This window comes from Perissodus microlepis, chromosome 4 (genome assembly GCF_051167445.1).
Source record: "Perissodus microlepis isolate ML-2025 ecotype Zambia chromosome 4, ASM5116744v1, whole genome shotgun sequence".
Classification (NCBI taxonomy): Eukaryota; Metazoa; Chordata; class Actinopteri; order Cichliformes; family Cichlidae; genus Perissodus; species Perissodus microlepis.
Genome location: NC_140464.1, coordinates 12,190,713 through 12,207,210, shown reverse-complemented (window position 1 = coordinate 12,207,210; position 16,498 = coordinate 12,190,713). Strand labels below are relative to the sequence as shown.

Below are 16,498 nucleotides of genomic sequence, written 5' to 3'. Positions count from 1 at the left end.
GCAGTGTTGTAAATACACTCCTATATTTGGTGAAGTCAGTGGTTTGCAAGCAATGAATAAACTCATATTCATACATTTTCTAAGGTTACGTCATATGAATTATTTGCTCACAGTCCTCCCAAACTATTACTTCATTCACCACTTGAATTTCATAATAGCAGACTGGTATACATTGATTTTTTCCCCACCAGCTCTGTTCCAGCCATATACCAGTATGATGCAGTACTTCCAGCAGCGAACAGGTTGATGTGCACATACCGAGAATGTGTAATCAGCAGTGACCACCTAAACCTGTAATGCATCTTCCCTCTACTTACAGCTTAGTTTGTTGACAGCAAAATATTATCAGACCTTTTGTTTCTACGTTGTAGGGTATGACCTTGAAATTGTACTTGACACTTAGTTGTTAGATTAAAAAAAAAAAAAAAAAAAGGTGTTATCTCTGTTGTAGTCTGTTCATTAAAAGAGGAGCAGGATATGTTGCTGCAGTGAAGAGCAGATTCAGCTTGCGTCTACCTAAAGGTTATTGTGCATTACAAGAATATAAAAACAACTAAGAATAGGTTTTTCATACAAGTCCATTGGGCTGTAGTTTGGTGTGCAGTTAGAGCAATATTTCAAGAGGACAATTTAGTGAATTTCCATTTTTCTAAAATATTTTTTCCGGTTTAGTTTGTCCTCATAAGAAGGGGTTTTGACTGCTCTGTGCGGCCTGTGATCCCTGAGCACTTGCTGAAGAGAAAGGCAACAAGGGCTCAGGGAGCCTCACTGGCAAGTCCAGTCCAGGATGGGTGGGGTGAGTATGTGACGACGGGATGCTGGCACCCGGATGACTTGTAGGCAGGGGCAAGGAGGCACTGTATGGAAGAGAAGTGGCGTGGGGAGCCGTCAAGGCGGAGCCGGTGCCCATTTGATTTAGACTTAGTTTCGGCTGATCTGTTTGGAATGGATTGCTGGGTGAAGGAGCATTCAGGCCTATGTGAAAAGAAATAAAGAAGAGAAAAAGTCTGCTTTTAACACCTATTCAAAGTTTATTTTTTCTAAAACTGAGCCTTGAACCTGTTGAGTCAATGACTGCTTTATGTCTCTCATGACGCTACAGTTTCAAGCACACACTGTTCCCAAAACTCATCTGAGATTTAAAAGGCAGGAACAAAAAACTTTAATTCTCATTCACAAACCAACTGGAGATTACAAAAAACAGATACCAGCAAGGATAAATGGAAAAATGGAAATATCTAGCACTCTGCACGTGGGGGTTTTACTGCAGTTGTTACATGGCAGCGGATTATCACTCGCCTGCATTTACCAGTACATGGCACACACTGGTAAATGATTAACACTGCCAGGTGGTGGTTGTGCTCATCTTATGCACAACCAGCACCTGGTTGATTTGAATACAATGTTTTAACTACTCTGTATGTCCAATAAGAAAGTGCAATGACTGCACCTGCAGTCAATAATACAAAACATACCTGATAAAAACGGGTTCTTGTTCTTGGCTGATGGGTTTGCTGGGATCAAGCTGTCCAAGTTCACCAAGGAAGCTGCCGAAGGGTCCAGGAAGGACTCGGGTGTCCGGCATGTTCGAGAGCTGGGGTCATTCAGGCTTTCTCGAAGACGAGAAAGGTCAAAAAGCTCAGGGCTATCCTCTCGCCCACTAGCCCCGTTCACCTGACCACCATCCATAGCGTCATCAAACAGATCAGTATCTGTCAGCAGAAAAGTAGAAAGACAAGTAAGACTGCAAGTGGAACCAGCGTACAAAAAGTAGAACAAGAATAGCAGATAGTGTATTGTTTACCTGAGGGACTTAGAGTTCGGGGAGCAGGTTCTGTAGGTGCTGATCTTCCTGAAGGCGCTGTGAACAGATCAGCTCCTGATGAGGATAAAAACATGACAGAAATGCTATTTAACTTTCTGTGGAACATAGGTAGTTTTTAAGATATCCAGGTGACGTCTTTATTTTCGTTATCCTAATTGTAAGTGAAAACACTCACCTGTATTTGCAGGCAAAGACCATACAGGACTGAGGCTGGAGACGTTGTCCTGTGGTGGATCCCAGGGGTTGGCTGGAGGTTCCCACGGTGGGGGAGGGCTATTTGAAGGTGGAGGTACCATCCATGGAGAATCAGCTCTTGGAACGCGGCTGCCTTCTTAATTAACGCACAAATAAAAGAGTCTGTTAGCCGGTGAGCAGTTCAAATTATTTTGTAGGTACAAAAAGCAAAGAGTTTCATGTAAAAAGAAAAAAAAGATTCTTCATCTTCATACGATTCCATCTAAAATAATATACCATGACCAAGCCAACTCAAGGCTCACCGAAAGAGTCCCAATGGTCTGTACCTCCAGCCCCAGCAGCTGCCTGGTGTGAGGCATTATTCCACCGATGGTCACTGGGAGGCAGATCTGTGGGTACTGCGAAAACATCTACCAGGTCCATAAAGGCCGTCTGACCAAATTTATCAAAGAAAAAAACAAAACCAGAAAAAGAAGTTTATATTTCAACATTTCAACATATATTTTGATAGTATTATTGAATGTTTTCATAGTCATATACTACTGCTTATGTTTCAAGCTTTCATACCCCGCCTTTTTTCTCCATTTCACGTTTGCTCTCGTCCAGAGCTTTCTGGAGCAGGGACTCATCTCCTTGCCGGCTGAGCTGCTCCTTTCAACAGATAAAAGACACACGTAAGCCTTTATGGGTCACATATTGTCACATCACACTATATTTCTCACTCAGTGACGGTGCACAGGAAAAATAGATGGCTTGCATTTTTCCTATGCAACATATGTACACAGTTGGCAGAAACCAGAAAATTCCCTGGCCAAAGAGAGGACAGAAAGCAGAGCATCCCTGTGATCTCTAACAGAGCAGTTCTATTGTGTTACTATATAGGAGTGTAGACAGAGAGGGTAAAAAAGGGGGAGGAAAGAGACAAAGAGAGTGAGACAGGAAGCGGGGGTCCAAAGGTTGCAGAGATAATACAACAAAGTGAACGTTATACAACTTTTTCAAACAAGGCAAAGAAAAGGAAGCAGAAAGTGTGGCAATAAGGTACTGTAAAGGTTGTATGGGGGAAAATATAATTAAAAAAAAAAAAAAAATAGAGAGAAAGGATGATTTAGGACAAGTGGCACTGATCATATAATGGCTTATGTTGTAACAGAGGACTGAAATTAAACAGGTAATATTCTCCTGAGCTATTCAGGAAGCAAGTCTGAATTTACATTATAAATATTGTGCAAAAGTTTTGACCCACATTTAATTTCCATATATATCACTGGGATATAAAGAAATAGGCAAAATAGTGATGTATTCATTTATGATTTATTTATTTAAGATGTGGAATAAGATGGCTTGAAATACAGCATATATAGCAGCTTTCTTTCTCTCTTCTTTGGATGTTGGCTGTCTTTACTTCTGTTCTCTGTCAAGATGATCTCACACTGTTACAATAATGTTGAGGTGTGGGCTCTGTGGAGGTTAATTCATGACCAATAGTGTTCCACTGTGTGTTTTTCTTTGCTGGATTTTTCCTGTTTCTTAAGAACATGATAAACCCTGAGACACATTGGCGACCTGCCCAGGGTGCACCCTACCATTCGCCCTATGGCAGTTGGGATACGCTCCAGCCCACCCATGATTCTGAATTGGATAAGCAAAAGAAGATGGATGGATGACTTTCAGATGCTTTCCATTTCCTTTTTTTAGTCCTTCCACTTCTTTTGTCCTCCACTTGTCTGATTTCCTTAAATTTATAATGAACACACCGCACACCATGCTGAGATATGGCGAGTTTTAGCTAATAGCTTTGTGGGAATCACCTTGTTGGTGCAAAATGATTCTTTTTTGCTTGTCAAACCGTGTCATCTTTAGTACTTTTCATAGATTCAACTAAAGAAAATTGGAAAAACTTGATTTTTGTGACAGACTGGAAGTGCCAAAATATACCATTTACAATTGCTTCTTTGCTAAGTTGTCTGTGTTTACACAGCACTGATTCATCACTTGAGCAAGCTGCCTTTTTTTTTTTTGTTTAAATGATTGGTTTTTTTAAGCCACGTAACACTACCAAGAAAAAAAAAAATCCTTTAACAATGAGTGGAAAAAAACAGTCAATGTCCAAGGAAAAGCTTTGAAAGACCTCCAAAAAGTCTGGAGAATTATGGCTTAATACAACTTCAAAAAATAAAACAGTTACAAGAAGTCTGGTTCCGTAGAAGCCAGAAATGAGGGGGTGGCTCAAGTCTTTTGCACAGCACTGTAATTCACACTGAAGTGACAAGTGTGGTCACCTGCACCTTCATTTTTTATAAATAACTTGTGAAAAATGTCATGACAGTTCTTACTGTCTATTTCAAAAGTGCTTAGGAAATGGTTCAAGTCCTCTCACCCACTCCCCAGGACACTCTACCTGCTGGTGCTCCTCCTTGCTCAAGCTCAGGGCCAACTGGAGCTGAGTTTCCTCGTCCATATCCAGGGCAGCAGCAGGAGCGCGTTGGACTGGCTGTGAAAGTGTAAACCAAGGAGGGATTTACAGTCAGCTTCCATTTTAACAGAAATAAAGTTGGGCATCCTCACAGTACTTCACAAGCAAATTTAACAAGTTTCCCAATCAATGTGAAGGAGCCAGTCCTTTGCCCTTCCCTGGCACCACACCAGAAGGTCAGCAGCACCAGGTCAGAGCCTGAGATGTGTGTCTTATAGTGTACTCAGAGGAAACAACTTATGGTTAGTATAAGAAAAAACAAAGGATGAAACCACAATTGGTTAATTTTTAGAGAAAGTTGCATATTTCTTTGCTGTTCAAAAGTGAGTGAGTGAAGGGGGATAGTTCAGTTGTAGGAAGGAGAGAAAGTGAGTAGGCATGCAGTTGCTTCTGTGAAGGAAAAACACTGGAATGTGATACTGGGTTAAATGTTTAAACCAAGGGACAAAGAAAAAATGCAAAAGGTAGCTGCATCCCTCCCAGTATACATGTACCTGGTGGGCCTCCTCTTTGCTGAGGCTCATAGCGATCTGGAGCTGGGTCTGCTCATCGATATCCACTCGAGGAGGTGGCTAGAGTTACACATGAGGGAATTGGAGGAAGGCAAATCAAAAAAATGGTAAAAAGCATGCTTGATTTTGCTGTAACGATAGGCTATGCTGGAAAGAAGAGAAACAGATCAAATGCCTTGGATTTCTTATCAAAAATTGCAGCCGATTTGTCTGATTGCTGAAGTGGAAACTGATATGCACTCTAATATATTCCTACAGGAGCTGAAGCAGGAAGTCTCCGAGGGCAAAGCTGCCCTTGGCATGGAGACCGGGGCAGGCTGTGGAAGCTTGAGAGTGGATCAATGCACACATTCTGTCTGGCTTCTCACTCTTTCGCTCCCAGCTTCCTCACTCTGCTCGGTCATTGTTGGCTACATCAGAGGTTGAGCTGATGATATCATTTTCTGACAACAGTTCTGGGAAATACACAGTCAGGAGCAACGCTTCACCACTGGGGCAGCTGTTTAATGTTTTACTACAGCATAAAATGTCAACAGCAAAGCGAAGAAGCCTCTTTCTGTCTGGCGCATGTGCCTGTAAGCGTGAAAGGTTTGTGCTCACTGAAAGAGCGAGTGTGTTGTGTGTTTTAGTACCTTTTCACTTTCTTCTCGGCTCATAGCCAGGGCCAGCTGCAGCTGTAGCTCCTCTTCGCCACTGGTTGCTGGCCGTGCTTGTTCCAGGTCTGGAGCTAGTTGAGGAGAGAAAGAGCAGAGGGGAGTGGGTTTTAGGGAGGAATGGGGAGCCATAGGATGAGAGAAACATGAACAGATGGAGGGAGGAAAGGGATGCAAAGCCAAGAAAGAAACACTTTAGGGTGATTTTTAAGGTCAGAAACGAGCTGGCACTGTTTTTGCATGTTAATTTTCCATTGCCTGTTGTTAAGGGCCTTTGATCACATTGCTTGCCACAGTCTGCCTGCACTGAGAACAATGGTGTGGCTGTGTGGAGAGTTCGGCTGGTGGTGGGGGAGAGGAATGGATGGATTGGAGTGGGGCCCACCTTATTACCCCGAATCCTCTGGGCCAGTTGGAGGATTCAGGTCCAGATTTGAGAGAGGGAATAGGGAAGGGGGTCGGGGGGAGCTGGCAGCTTACCAGTCTGGGTGCCAGGCTGTGGGTCACAGGGCTAAAAGAGGGAAGCAGGCCACACGCTGGAAAAGTCAGGTCTCGGAAACCAATCTTTTCCACCGCACTGCCCCTCAATATCCCCCGTCTGAGCTGGAATACTTTCTAGCAATTAGCTGCTGACAACCTAGTGACCCCCTCCCACGGTACTAATCATTGTCATTATCATGGAATCTTCTGGAAATCACCAAAATATCCCCCCGTATTATAGTTAAAATCAGCTAGAGAGAAACAACAACAGACTGGTGGGCGTTTCTAAATCATCTGGGGTTTCTTTATCCAATTCCTTGCTATGATTTCTGGAATGGATAGGAAAGCCTCCGTCAAATAAACCATGCTATTTTTATAGTATCTCTGAACCACAGAACCAGAGCTAGGAATTGGACACTGGCCATGTGCTTCCGCTGGCACTCATTCTTGCTCAGAAAAGTATGCTAGTAATTTGTATTAGGTGGAAAATCTGTTGAACAAAAAAAAAAAAAAAAAAAAAGAAGAAAGAAAAGACAGTCATATACCGTCTTGCGGGTATACAGTATTTACTTTTCCCTCATGAAGCAAGCCACAGACATGAAAAGATAAAGAGAAACATCTGCCCTTGAGACACCACAAGGGCAAAAGTTACTAACAGCCTTTTTAAACAACATTCCCCACAAAGACCACACATTTGCCAAAGTATAGTACAGACCACCTCAAGCAAACATGCTGTAAACCTGTGTTGGAGTGAAAAAAAAGCACACATTGGGCCTCTTCTCTATCATAAATCCAGTTTAGCTGCCAGAAAAGAGGAATCAAAGGAATGCAGATGCCCAACAGTGTGAAGAGAGCAAAACTGAAATGAAATCGCAGTCAGTTTATGTATATCAAGGCTCGGAAAGGTGGAGCGTGAGTATTAAAACTAATAGTGTTTTCGAAACTACCTTGAAAACAGGTTTTGATTTACTTCATCACACATAAGAGTTCAGGGAACTTATCAGATGAACTCATGACCATGTTAACTTGTGACTTGCCATGTGAGTGATTCAGAGAAATGACAGCTCCCGTGCAAAAGGAAATATTCAAGTACTCAACACTGTGTGCTTTGAGTAATGTAATATATAGTCTGTAGTTACACAACAGCCCCTGCTACTCACAGCGGAAGGAGGAAGGAGAGCTTCTGCACCTGCCGCCCTCATCACTCGGGTATCCTGGGTAAGGAGGAGGTAAGGGACTTGAACCTAAGCTACTTGTGACCCCTGTCATGCGTGTTTTGGTCTTCAGTGCCTGGGTTCGCTCCTTCTTTAGCTTTTCTTCATCCCTCAACAGAGCCACCAACTGTTTAGCCTTTTCCCTCACATTGAGACCCTGGTCACGTCCATCTCGATCTAAGTACTGGAAGTCTCTCAGTGTCTGAATGCTGTATATGTTGTCCCGGCAATCCCTGGCTACGCGCTCAGACCCTGTTTTGATTAAATAGTCCAGTAGCGTGAGCGCCTTGTAAACATGCCTCCAGTTTTTGCCGTGATCATTGAGCCTCTTCCAGACCATACCCATAACCTCGGTGAAAGCCACAACATTGAAGGTCAGATCTGCAATTTCAGCCATGAGCGAGCTGGAGGGTCCCCAGGGGTCGTTGGAGGTGGCCTCTCTAACCTTTATCTCGGCCTCGGTGTAGTTGTTGACCATGTTTTTCATTTGGCGGCGGATCGATGATGTCTGCATGATGGCAGCGGTGTTTAACAGGTAGAGGAAGAAAATCTAGCAGCAGCAGGCCAGCCCACTGTGTTGCTTCAAAGAAAAACGGCTTGTTCAGCTTAACAGAAAAATGCGGTTAAAGTGAAGGCCTAAAGGTGACTTCAGCTGTGTCCACAAGTGTGCTCCTTCTGGAAGAACAAAAACATGATTTAAGCATATGCATATGTAAAATAAGAATTTAACATAACTTGTCGGCTTTATAACTCCTTATATATCATCTTCTGTCTGCAATTATCAGCAGCATTAGTGAGCTCGCCTAGCTTTCATGTTTTCCCACCCATTATTAGTGTTTGGAAGGAGAGAAATAACTCCACGCCTCTGAGCAAAGTGAAACAAAACACCTGATCTCGGTTTTCCCCGAATTTACTTGAAGACATGGGCGATGGCTTAAGGCATGCAGTGCACTGTTCCTAAGTGGGCAGCCACCAGCTTGACAAATATTTGCTATATCTTATTTCATTCCTCACTTTTGCTGCTAATAAAAGCACAGTTTTGTGTCATACCAAACTCACTGTATCTGGGACTACTGTTTAATCTGCAGGTGTTGGGCATTATGAGAAAAGGGAGGGGCTCCACCTCCCCTGCTGGTCTGACCTGGTTACATCATCATGACAGCGGTGGTGGGCCTCCCATGACTAACGAAACACCCAGTGTCCTGTACATGTAAGCATATGTCTATCTGCCTGAATCACCAAAATGTTTTTCTGCAGCAGTTACAGAAAATTATGCCTTACAGTACATGTCACTTTGTCCTGAACTTTGGATTGCTTTGTCTTACATAGTCAGAGGAATCATAAGCTAACTGATAAGCTTCCTCTCCCCCACATAAAGGAGTACAAAGATGAGTGACAGCCCAATCACATCAGTAGGACTTACAAAAAAAAAAGTAAAACAGCAAAAATTACGCTTGAAAATCTATTGTGTTACACTAAATATGAGCACACTGCTACTTTTGTCTCTCAAAAGATTTAGCTGTACCTTTGACTGTACCAGGATAAGAGGGAGTGAGTGAGTCTATTTCTGGTTCAAAGAACAGCAGGTTCAGTGATCAATGCAGGCCCGGTTCACTGCTTAGGCCCTTCTTGAAACTACATAGCTGTGCCCAGAAAATAAGAGAAAATGCGTTCTTCCTGTAACTTTCTGTCAGTGGAAGTCAGTTTAAAGGAAAAGGTGGTTTTATGAGGGCTAGCAGAGGAGAAATGTTTAACAGAAGTCAGTTAAAGTCTCTCTGGACAGATTTCTGCCTCTGTTAATGTGGCAAAATGAAGACGATAAATTCTTTTTAAGTCAAATTTTGGCACCTCAATTTCGTTAATTATCACAAAGCTCAAAGTACAGCCAGGAAGAGAGGCAGGTCCAAAACATTAACACGCACAAAAACACAACTGATTTTCCATTTCTGACCTTGACTTGACCATTTTCAAATTTGGAGGATTTAAACAATTAAAAAAAAAGAAAGAAAAAAAAGTCCTGCTTAAATTAAAAGAACGCGATCTATCTGCACTTATAGGACGCAACCCCCCGCCCCAAATAAAACTGCTCCCAGATCGGGCCTACATACCCGCCCAGGTGTTCTTCACTGCGGGCTACAGCCGTGAGAAAAATCACTGACCCGCTGGGGGAAAGCGCGGCTCTTTTCCTGACATGCTCTTTCTGTCCCAAACTAGGAAGACCGGGGCCATTATTGCGTCAAATGCGATGATCGGGTAGGTGAAGTATGTGACCGTGACTCAGCCTTGTTTCCGAGTTTAAAAGTTAAAACCCCGATAAAACGAAAAGAAACCACGAAAAACATATAGATCATCTCCACCGTGTCCACTTTCCCTCTTACCTTCATGTCATAGCGCGTCAGTGGGGTCCCAACTTGGGGAAGCTTTGGGTAGAATAAGAAACGCCTCCGCCTCTCGGCATATCCCGTAGCTGTCGCACAGAGAAGAACTAGTGGAGAAAGATATTTAAAGCCCAAAGCAAAGCAGTCAGCGAGAAGCGCACGGACTGTGTAAGAATCCCAAACTACGGCGCGGAGGCGGAAGCTGCTGTTTAGTTTGTTATCAAACTAAGTTGTGTGTGCTTATCACAAATCCAGGCACTGAGCCTGCAGATGGCACAGCCCCCTATAAACACGCGAACACACACAGTAAAAATGGATGGATGGAGAGAAGGGGAGGGAGGGAGGCCTGCTCGGTGCATGCAGAGTCAGACTTAACTCTTTCACTGCCTGATGGAAAATCATCTGTCGTAACTGAAGCAGGTGATCACAGCACATGCTAAGGAATCTCTCTTTTTCTCTGCCACAAACATTCACAAGCTTAAAACAACTAGAACTGTGTGTTATTTGCAAGTGGTGCAAACACACAGCTAGACCGATGTACAATTTTGTACTGTGAGATAAGAACAAATAATCTAAGCCAGGCACAGATCTTTTCACAGAAAGTCAGCGCTGCAACACTTTTTGAGTGAACATGCTCTCCCAGGGGGAGTGTACAAAGAACTACACTTCCTTCCCACCAGCTTCTTCCATGCATTTCTGCTCTTTACTTATTTATTACCACTAATGGGTTCTTGTCTGAACTCCCATCCTTGTGCATTAAGACCTCAATCTGCTCTGTATTCACTCTGGCTTGGACTCAGACAAATGCACAGTGTAATCTGAGGGTGTCTGTATGAACATACAGTGAGTGCAAAATGATTATCTAACTAAAGGGAGAAGCTGCTGGAGAGAGAGCAGCGGGTCTTGTGGTTGACTGAGCAGGATATACAGGAAATACCAGCTCAACCTTGTAACAACAAAACACTCCTGAAGACAACTGAAGGGCAAAGTGCACAGGAATTAAAATGTCATCAAGTGATATGACGTATGACTTGGGGGTTAAAAATAATATATATATCTGAAATAAGTGTGTACTGCCCGGCCCTGTGTGTAGGAATGTACTATTGCTTGCTGCAGCCGCCCTGTTCACTTTCACTGATCCAGTCAGTCAAGCTCATTTCATATACCTCTTTCAGCCCTCCTCCTCTCTGTCTTTATTTCTCCTCAAAACAGATGCCTGAACATTCTTTGTTCCCCAACAAAGGCGTGATGAGGTCAGGACAGGGGGGACATGCAGGCGAGGGCTGGGAAAACAGAGGGGGAGGAGAGAGGACGGCCAATGATGACGTCATGCAAGAAAGGCAATCAGACTTCAAGTGTGTGTGCACATGTGTTACTTCTGGAGCCATTAATCTATTGACACAGTCTTATACCTCCTGGGGACACCTCCATTACAGTGAGTGTATATAATGTAAATTACTACACTGAAAGGAAGACTTAGATTATGGTGGTTATAGCCATAGTAAGTCTCAGGGATATTAACATGAGATCCTATTTCATCAGAAAAAGCTGGATTTTTTTAAACTGTATAGTGTAATAATGCAAAGAATTTAAATATAATTTAACCATAAAGTTTATTAAAACTGTTACAGACATTATTAAAACTAAGAATTTGGCACACAAGCCTAATTCCCAAAAGTTACCAGACTCTGTAAAATGTAAATAAATACAGAATAAACACATATTTTATTCACAGTAGAACATAGAACACATATCAAATGTACAATTATAAGAACAATATTAGCTCCACTTTGAATTTTATGGCAGTCTTTTGGGAGAGGAATGTTGTTCCATTCTTGTCCGACAGCCCTTGGTCTTGTTTCCGTATTTTATATTACAAAGACGGCAGTGTGTCCCAGTGATGTTCACATATGGCTTCTTCTTTGCATGTCAGAGCTTGTTGCAGATTGGTGAACCTCCACCCATCTTCAGCTCTGAGAAACTGCCTGTCTAAGATATTCTTTTTATATCCAATCATGTTACTGACCTGCTGCCAGTTAATCTCATTAGTTGAAAAATGTTCCTCAAACTGTTTCTTTTTAATATCACTTACTTTTCCAGCCTTTTTGTTGCACTGATCACAACTTTTTGAGAGATGTTGCTGCTAATAAACTCTAAATGAGCTCAAATTTTCACAAAAAAGTCAAATGTCTTTATAGTTTAAACATTTATATGTTTTCTATTATATTGTGAATAAAATGTGGGTTTATGAGATTTGCAAATCATTGTATTCTGTTTTTATTGACAGCATATTTAAAAGTATTTGAAAAAAATATATGCTTAATTTAATTCAGTACCAGCAACATATTTTTTTAAAAAAGCTGGGTGCTGTGACATCAGAGCTAAAGAAGAGAGCCTTGTTTTCAGTGCACAGTTCTAAGGTTGCATCTGTGATCATGTGCGTTGCTGCAAACAGCATGGGTAACTTGCTCATTTGTGAAAGGTCCATTAAATGATAATAATAAACAATTTGAATAGGTTTTGGAGCAACATATGCTGTCTCTCAAGGAACATTGTTTTTTCAGGGAAAGCCTTGCTTATTTGAGCATGACAGCACCAAACTACATTTAGCATGTAGTAAAAGAGTCAGCAATCTAAAGTGGCATCCAGACCAGACCAATCACAAAAGGAACACACCAGGGAGGATAAGACACTCTGACTAAGAACTCTGACAAAGGAGGGCTCAGACTGTTGTTTAGGTAAACTGCTACATCAAGCAAAGAATGCTAAAAACAACAGCTAAAATTAGAGGTCATGCAAGACAAAGGAGCAGGGTTGAAAATGGGTGAAATGTCCTGTAATGTGTATGAATGGGAATAATAATTTACTTTTAGTTAATTGCTGCTGCAACAAAAGCAGCATGATGTGCATAACGATGATCAATTCCTTTCCACTGGTTAATCAACTAACTTCATCTGTTTGTCTCTGGTGCCCTCTAGGGGCAGTGTTTTTGTCTCCCTCTTATGTCCTGAAAACAAAAAAAAATCTGCAAATTTTGCACAATGCGAATCTCAAGTATATGCTCTGATCAAAACCAAAGATGCACTAAAATACGTGGATTCGTGTTTCTGCTCACTTTATTAAGCTCACTGTTATTTTTAATAGAAAATTTTACAATATAATTTCGAAAAACGCAAACTGGCTCAAATATTCACGAGCTCTCTCAGACTTTTGCACCCATTAGTATTTCTAGAAGTATATCAGTGTTCCATTATGTACTGCTGATAGCACCTATTTAGAAACCAACCATCTACTCGTACATCATCAGCTACTATGGCTGCTTATATTACATTATTCATCACAACATGGTTTTCAGCTGTAGCACTAAAGTGCACTTATTAGAGTGAGACTGCAATCTCCATGGCGATCAGCTAGTCTTGTATATATAACTGCATGTTTTTCAGGTTCAAGAAAGAAACCATTATGTGGGCTGTCCATTCAAAGTGTCCTTGGATTTTGAGAATAGTTTGATGGAGGGAAAAAAGGCTTTGTATCATGTTCTGACTAATGCACTGAGCTCACAAATGATTTGGTGTGCTCCAGTGATACACCTTCTCTCTAAAACATCAGCATATCTCTCCTCCAGAAATACAAATTTGATTTATATGTTAGTGTACCGTGGAAAAATAACATCAGCTTTCTGACGCGAGGTTCTGCAGAGGACTCATCGCCAGGTCATCTATGATTCATAAAGCAAAGAGTTGCTCGGTTTCAAGCTTCAACACTCGAAAAAGTCGTGAGCAATTCAGAAAATAAAGGGGCTTCCAGAGTATGCAATCACAGTTCAGGAATAATCAAATCCGTCATGCACAGATTTATGTCGGGCGGTGCAGGGATGTGTTGTTAAGTGGGATTTGTTATGAAAACACTGTGGAACTGTTAAATAACAGATATAAATACATATACGGCAAATGGCTAATGTCTCCGTGACAGCGTTTCAGGAAAAGAGGATAAGAGGATAAACAAAATTAATTTGCGCTCGCACGTCACACCTCCAATGTCCATGATATGGGCAATTATCTGTACTCTGTCTACCAAACATTTACCCAGAATTACACAGGAAACACCTGTAGGTCAAGTGCTAAAAACAGAAGCGTGCCAGAACAGATCAGAGTGTTTCGTGCCCCCCCCCCAGAACAAAGTAAGATCGTAATTTAAAACTATCCGGATAACTTTCAGAAAGCTGCAATGCACCAACTGAAAAAAGTCTACTGTATATTTCTAGGCCAATCTAGCACTTTTGTCTTCCTCCAAAGGAATATTTTTCACAAGCGGGGGCCGTGGGGGGCTCCGTGCTTCTATAAAAGGAATGCATTTTGAATGAGCCTGCTGACGCAGAAACTGTGGGTGTATAAGAGATGACACTCGGCTCTGTTTCGCTGGACACATGGGAAAGCAACTGGGTTGGTGAGGTTGTGATTGCCTCTCGGTGACTGGAGACTCTTGAAAGAGCACAAGAGATGAACACAACTGAGAAGTTTTATCTTCCCGTTGATGGCATTCTCGAAATGTTGAACTCTCTCACCGGGCATCTACAATCAAGCATTACGCACCCAGATCTTCAGAGCACCTCACTCGGTCCAGTGCTCCAGCACCCCAAAGCCTCAAACATAGCGACAGGCATGGGGCTCGTCAAAAAGGTTAAGGGGTGCTGGAGACAGCAGGATACGAGGATAGTTGTGAGTAGATCCACAAGTTCTGGCAATCGGCAAGTGTCGGCTGATCGACTCCCGAAGAGGTCCGTGGACCTGCTGGAGTTGCGTTTGACCAAGCCCAGAAATTGTCATAGAATAGTTGTGCTAGGTGCGCCCAGAGTGGGTAAAACAAACATTCTCCGGCGGTTCATGGGGAAAGACTTTGAGGAGAGCTATGAGCCCACAATCGAAGACTTCCACAGAAAGCTGTTCCACATAGGAGGAGAGGCATACCAGGTCGATCTTCTGGATGCGGCAAGTGAGAGGGACTTCCCTGCCAAACGCAGACTATCCATCCTGACAGGTTAGGAATCAGTGCTGTATTAAATCTGTTTTTAAGGGATGTTGTTTTTTTAAATTTTGAAAATGAATGCTAACTACCTTAATTTACATCTGATGTTCTTTGTCTCTCCAGGTGACATTTTTCTGCTCGTCTTCAGTTTGGATGACAGAGAATCTCTGAGTGAAGCCTGTGAGCTGCTCAGCGAAATCAAAGCTGCTAAGGCAAAGCTGCTGAAATTAAAACAGCCAGTGAGAGTGCCGGTCATTGTATGCGGTAATAAAGGGGACTTAGACTCAGAGAGAGTCGTGAGACGGCCAGACGTGGGGAAAATCCTCGGCGAGGATATCCCATTCTTCGAAACCTCTGCTAAAACCGGCACCGGGCTGGACGCGATGTTCAGAGCCCTTGCCTCTCTGGGTGGACTACCTCACGAGACCAGTCCATCGCGACATCAGGTCATACCCATCCTCACCTACCGGTCGCTGTACGTCGGCCAGCGAGGCAGGAGGGGTAGCCGTACGCGGGTACTCTCTGCGCCCTGTGCCGCAGTGGACCCTCTGGCGCGCCGCCCGAGCTTCAACAGCGACCTGCAACTCGTGCTTGGATCAAGCACCAAACACAACAAACCCGAGAAGTGTCAGATTCAATGAATTATGAGACTTCTCGACAAACAAATTGTAGTAGTACGCTGCAATATGGTATACGTAAAGAGTTATACTCTGTAGCACCTGGCTGGACCAGTGCATTCTTATCGTGTTTTTTGTATATCCCTGTTCTATAACCCTGTAATAAAAGCTGAATATTTCCAACTATCTTGCGTGTTTTGTGTCCTTGCTTTCCATCATTCCGTTTGTTACAAAACATTTAAGAATCTCTTCACAAAGAGACGGGCACGGCCAGATTACGCACACTGACGTAAGCAGTCAATTCTCTTCGAGTGATGATGTAAAAACCTCGCGTGTGGGAGGGAGTTCAGAGCCATGGGTGGATGATTCAAACGCAGACCTTCAACATCTTCCAGTATCTGTTGTCAGTCTCGAGAGTTTTTGCACGGTTTGTTTAGAACGCCCACGGTTTAGTGAATGGCTTAAAGTACAGAGGTGCTACAATGCCTATTAATCAGCCGCGGTGGTGTACGCGCTTGTGTGTCACCATGGTAGTTGGAGGAAACAATGAGTGATAGCGCATGATTTATTAAAGAGGGGAAGGTGGGCGAAAGGAGAGAGACGGAGTGAGATCAGCACCATGGAGAGAGCACAACGATTATTCAACTCGGCATTTAATATTACTGACACTGACAAGAAGTTCAGTATATTTGCTTAAAATAAACCTCTCCAAACAGTAAAACTGAAGTGGATCAATAAAACCCACTTTAGAAAGCTAAACTAAAAGTCACGATGAAATAAAAACACAAGCTCCTGACAAATTTGTCTGGTACATTCACAAATGAGCATCAAAATGGGAAAGAAAGGGGATTTAAGTAACTCTGATCACAGTGAACCCATCTTCTAATGGCTGCTAAGGCTTAAATCATCTCAAACTGGTGCTCAACATGCCTCCACGGTCACCACATTTCAATCTACAAACAAGGTTTAAAAGGTGCCGATGTACCCGCATGTACTTTTAAAGTGACAGGGCACTAGCTGGGTTTTCAATACACAGTTGAATCATAAAGATCTGTATTTCCAGACCTAGTTCATGGAAAAATAATAATGTCTGAATATGTCTCATGACAGTAAAGTTCCTTGA

At 42.6% G+C, this 16,498-nt stretch overlaps 2 protein-coding genes across 6 annotated transcripts; one reads left to right on the top strand and one right to left on the bottom strand.

The window, feature by feature from the left end:
- Nucleotide 1: 1 nt before the first annotated feature.
- Nucleotides 2-10,040, bottom strand: epn3a (epsin 3a). 5 transcript variants are annotated; one of them, XM_084925769.1, is made up of 11 exons: nucleotides 9,734-10,040; nucleotides 7,302-8,030; nucleotides 5,641-5,735; nucleotides 4,991-5,068; nucleotides 4,422-4,514; nucleotides 2,588-2,671; nucleotides 2,323-2,452; nucleotides 2,001-2,156; nucleotides 1,805-1,879; nucleotides 1,476-1,712; nucleotides 2-975 (listed from the first exon to the last, which is right to left on the bottom strand). In XM_084925769.1, exons 2-11 carry the CDS (start codon nucleotides 7,867-7,869, stop codon nucleotides 680-682), a joined length of 1,812 nt encoding a protein of 603 aa, XP_084781895.1. In that variant the 5' UTR covers nucleotides 7,870-8,030; nucleotides 9,734-10,040; the 3' UTR covers nucleotides 2-679. The 5 variants fall into 5 exon arrangements, with proteins under 5 accessions (XP_084781895.1, XP_084781896.1, XP_084781897.1 ...); XM_084925770.1 differs by having other exon boundaries at nucleotides 2,001-2,153; XM_084925771.1 differs by having other exon boundaries at nucleotides 2,347-2,452.
- Nucleotides 10,041-14,119: 4,079 nt separating this feature from the next.
- On the top strand, nucleotides 14,120-15,561 carry rasd2a (RASD family member 2a). Its single transcript, XM_084925780.1, has 2 exons — nucleotides 14,120-14,770; nucleotides 14,882-15,561. Exons 1-2 carry the CDS (start codon nucleotides 14,233-14,235, stop codon nucleotides 15,397-15,399), a joined length of 1,056 nt encoding a protein of 351 aa, XP_084781906.1. The 5' UTR covers nucleotides 14,120-14,232; the 3' UTR covers nucleotides 15,400-15,561.
- The last annotated feature ends 937 nt before the right edge of the window (nucleotides 15,562-16,498 follow it).

What these genes read in the sequence shown, in the direction of transcription:
- rasd2a (XM_084925780.1), top strand. Translation starts at nt 14,233, where the DNA reads ATGAACACAACTGAGAAGTTTTATCTTCCCGTTGATGGCATTCTCGAA. An exon ending in CAGACTATCCATCCTGACAG is followed by an intron (nt 14,771 to 14,881) that starts GTTAGGAATCAG and finishes TTGTCTCTCCAG; the next exon opens with GTGACATTTTTCTGCTCGTC.
- epn3a (XM_084925769.1), bottom strand. Translation starts at nt 7,869, where the DNA reads ATGCAGACATCATCGATCCGCCGCCAAATGAAAAACATGGTCAACAAC. An exon ending in CTCTCCTTCCTCCTTCCGCT is followed by an intron (nt 5,736 to 7,301) that starts GTGAGTAGCAGG and finishes CTCCTCAACTAG; the next exon opens with CTCCAGACCTGGAACAAGCA. An exon ending in GTCTTTGCCTGCAAATACAG is followed by an intron (nt 1,880 to 2,000) that starts GTGAGTGTTTTC and finishes TATCCTCATCAG; the next exon opens with GAGCTGATCTGTTCACAGCG.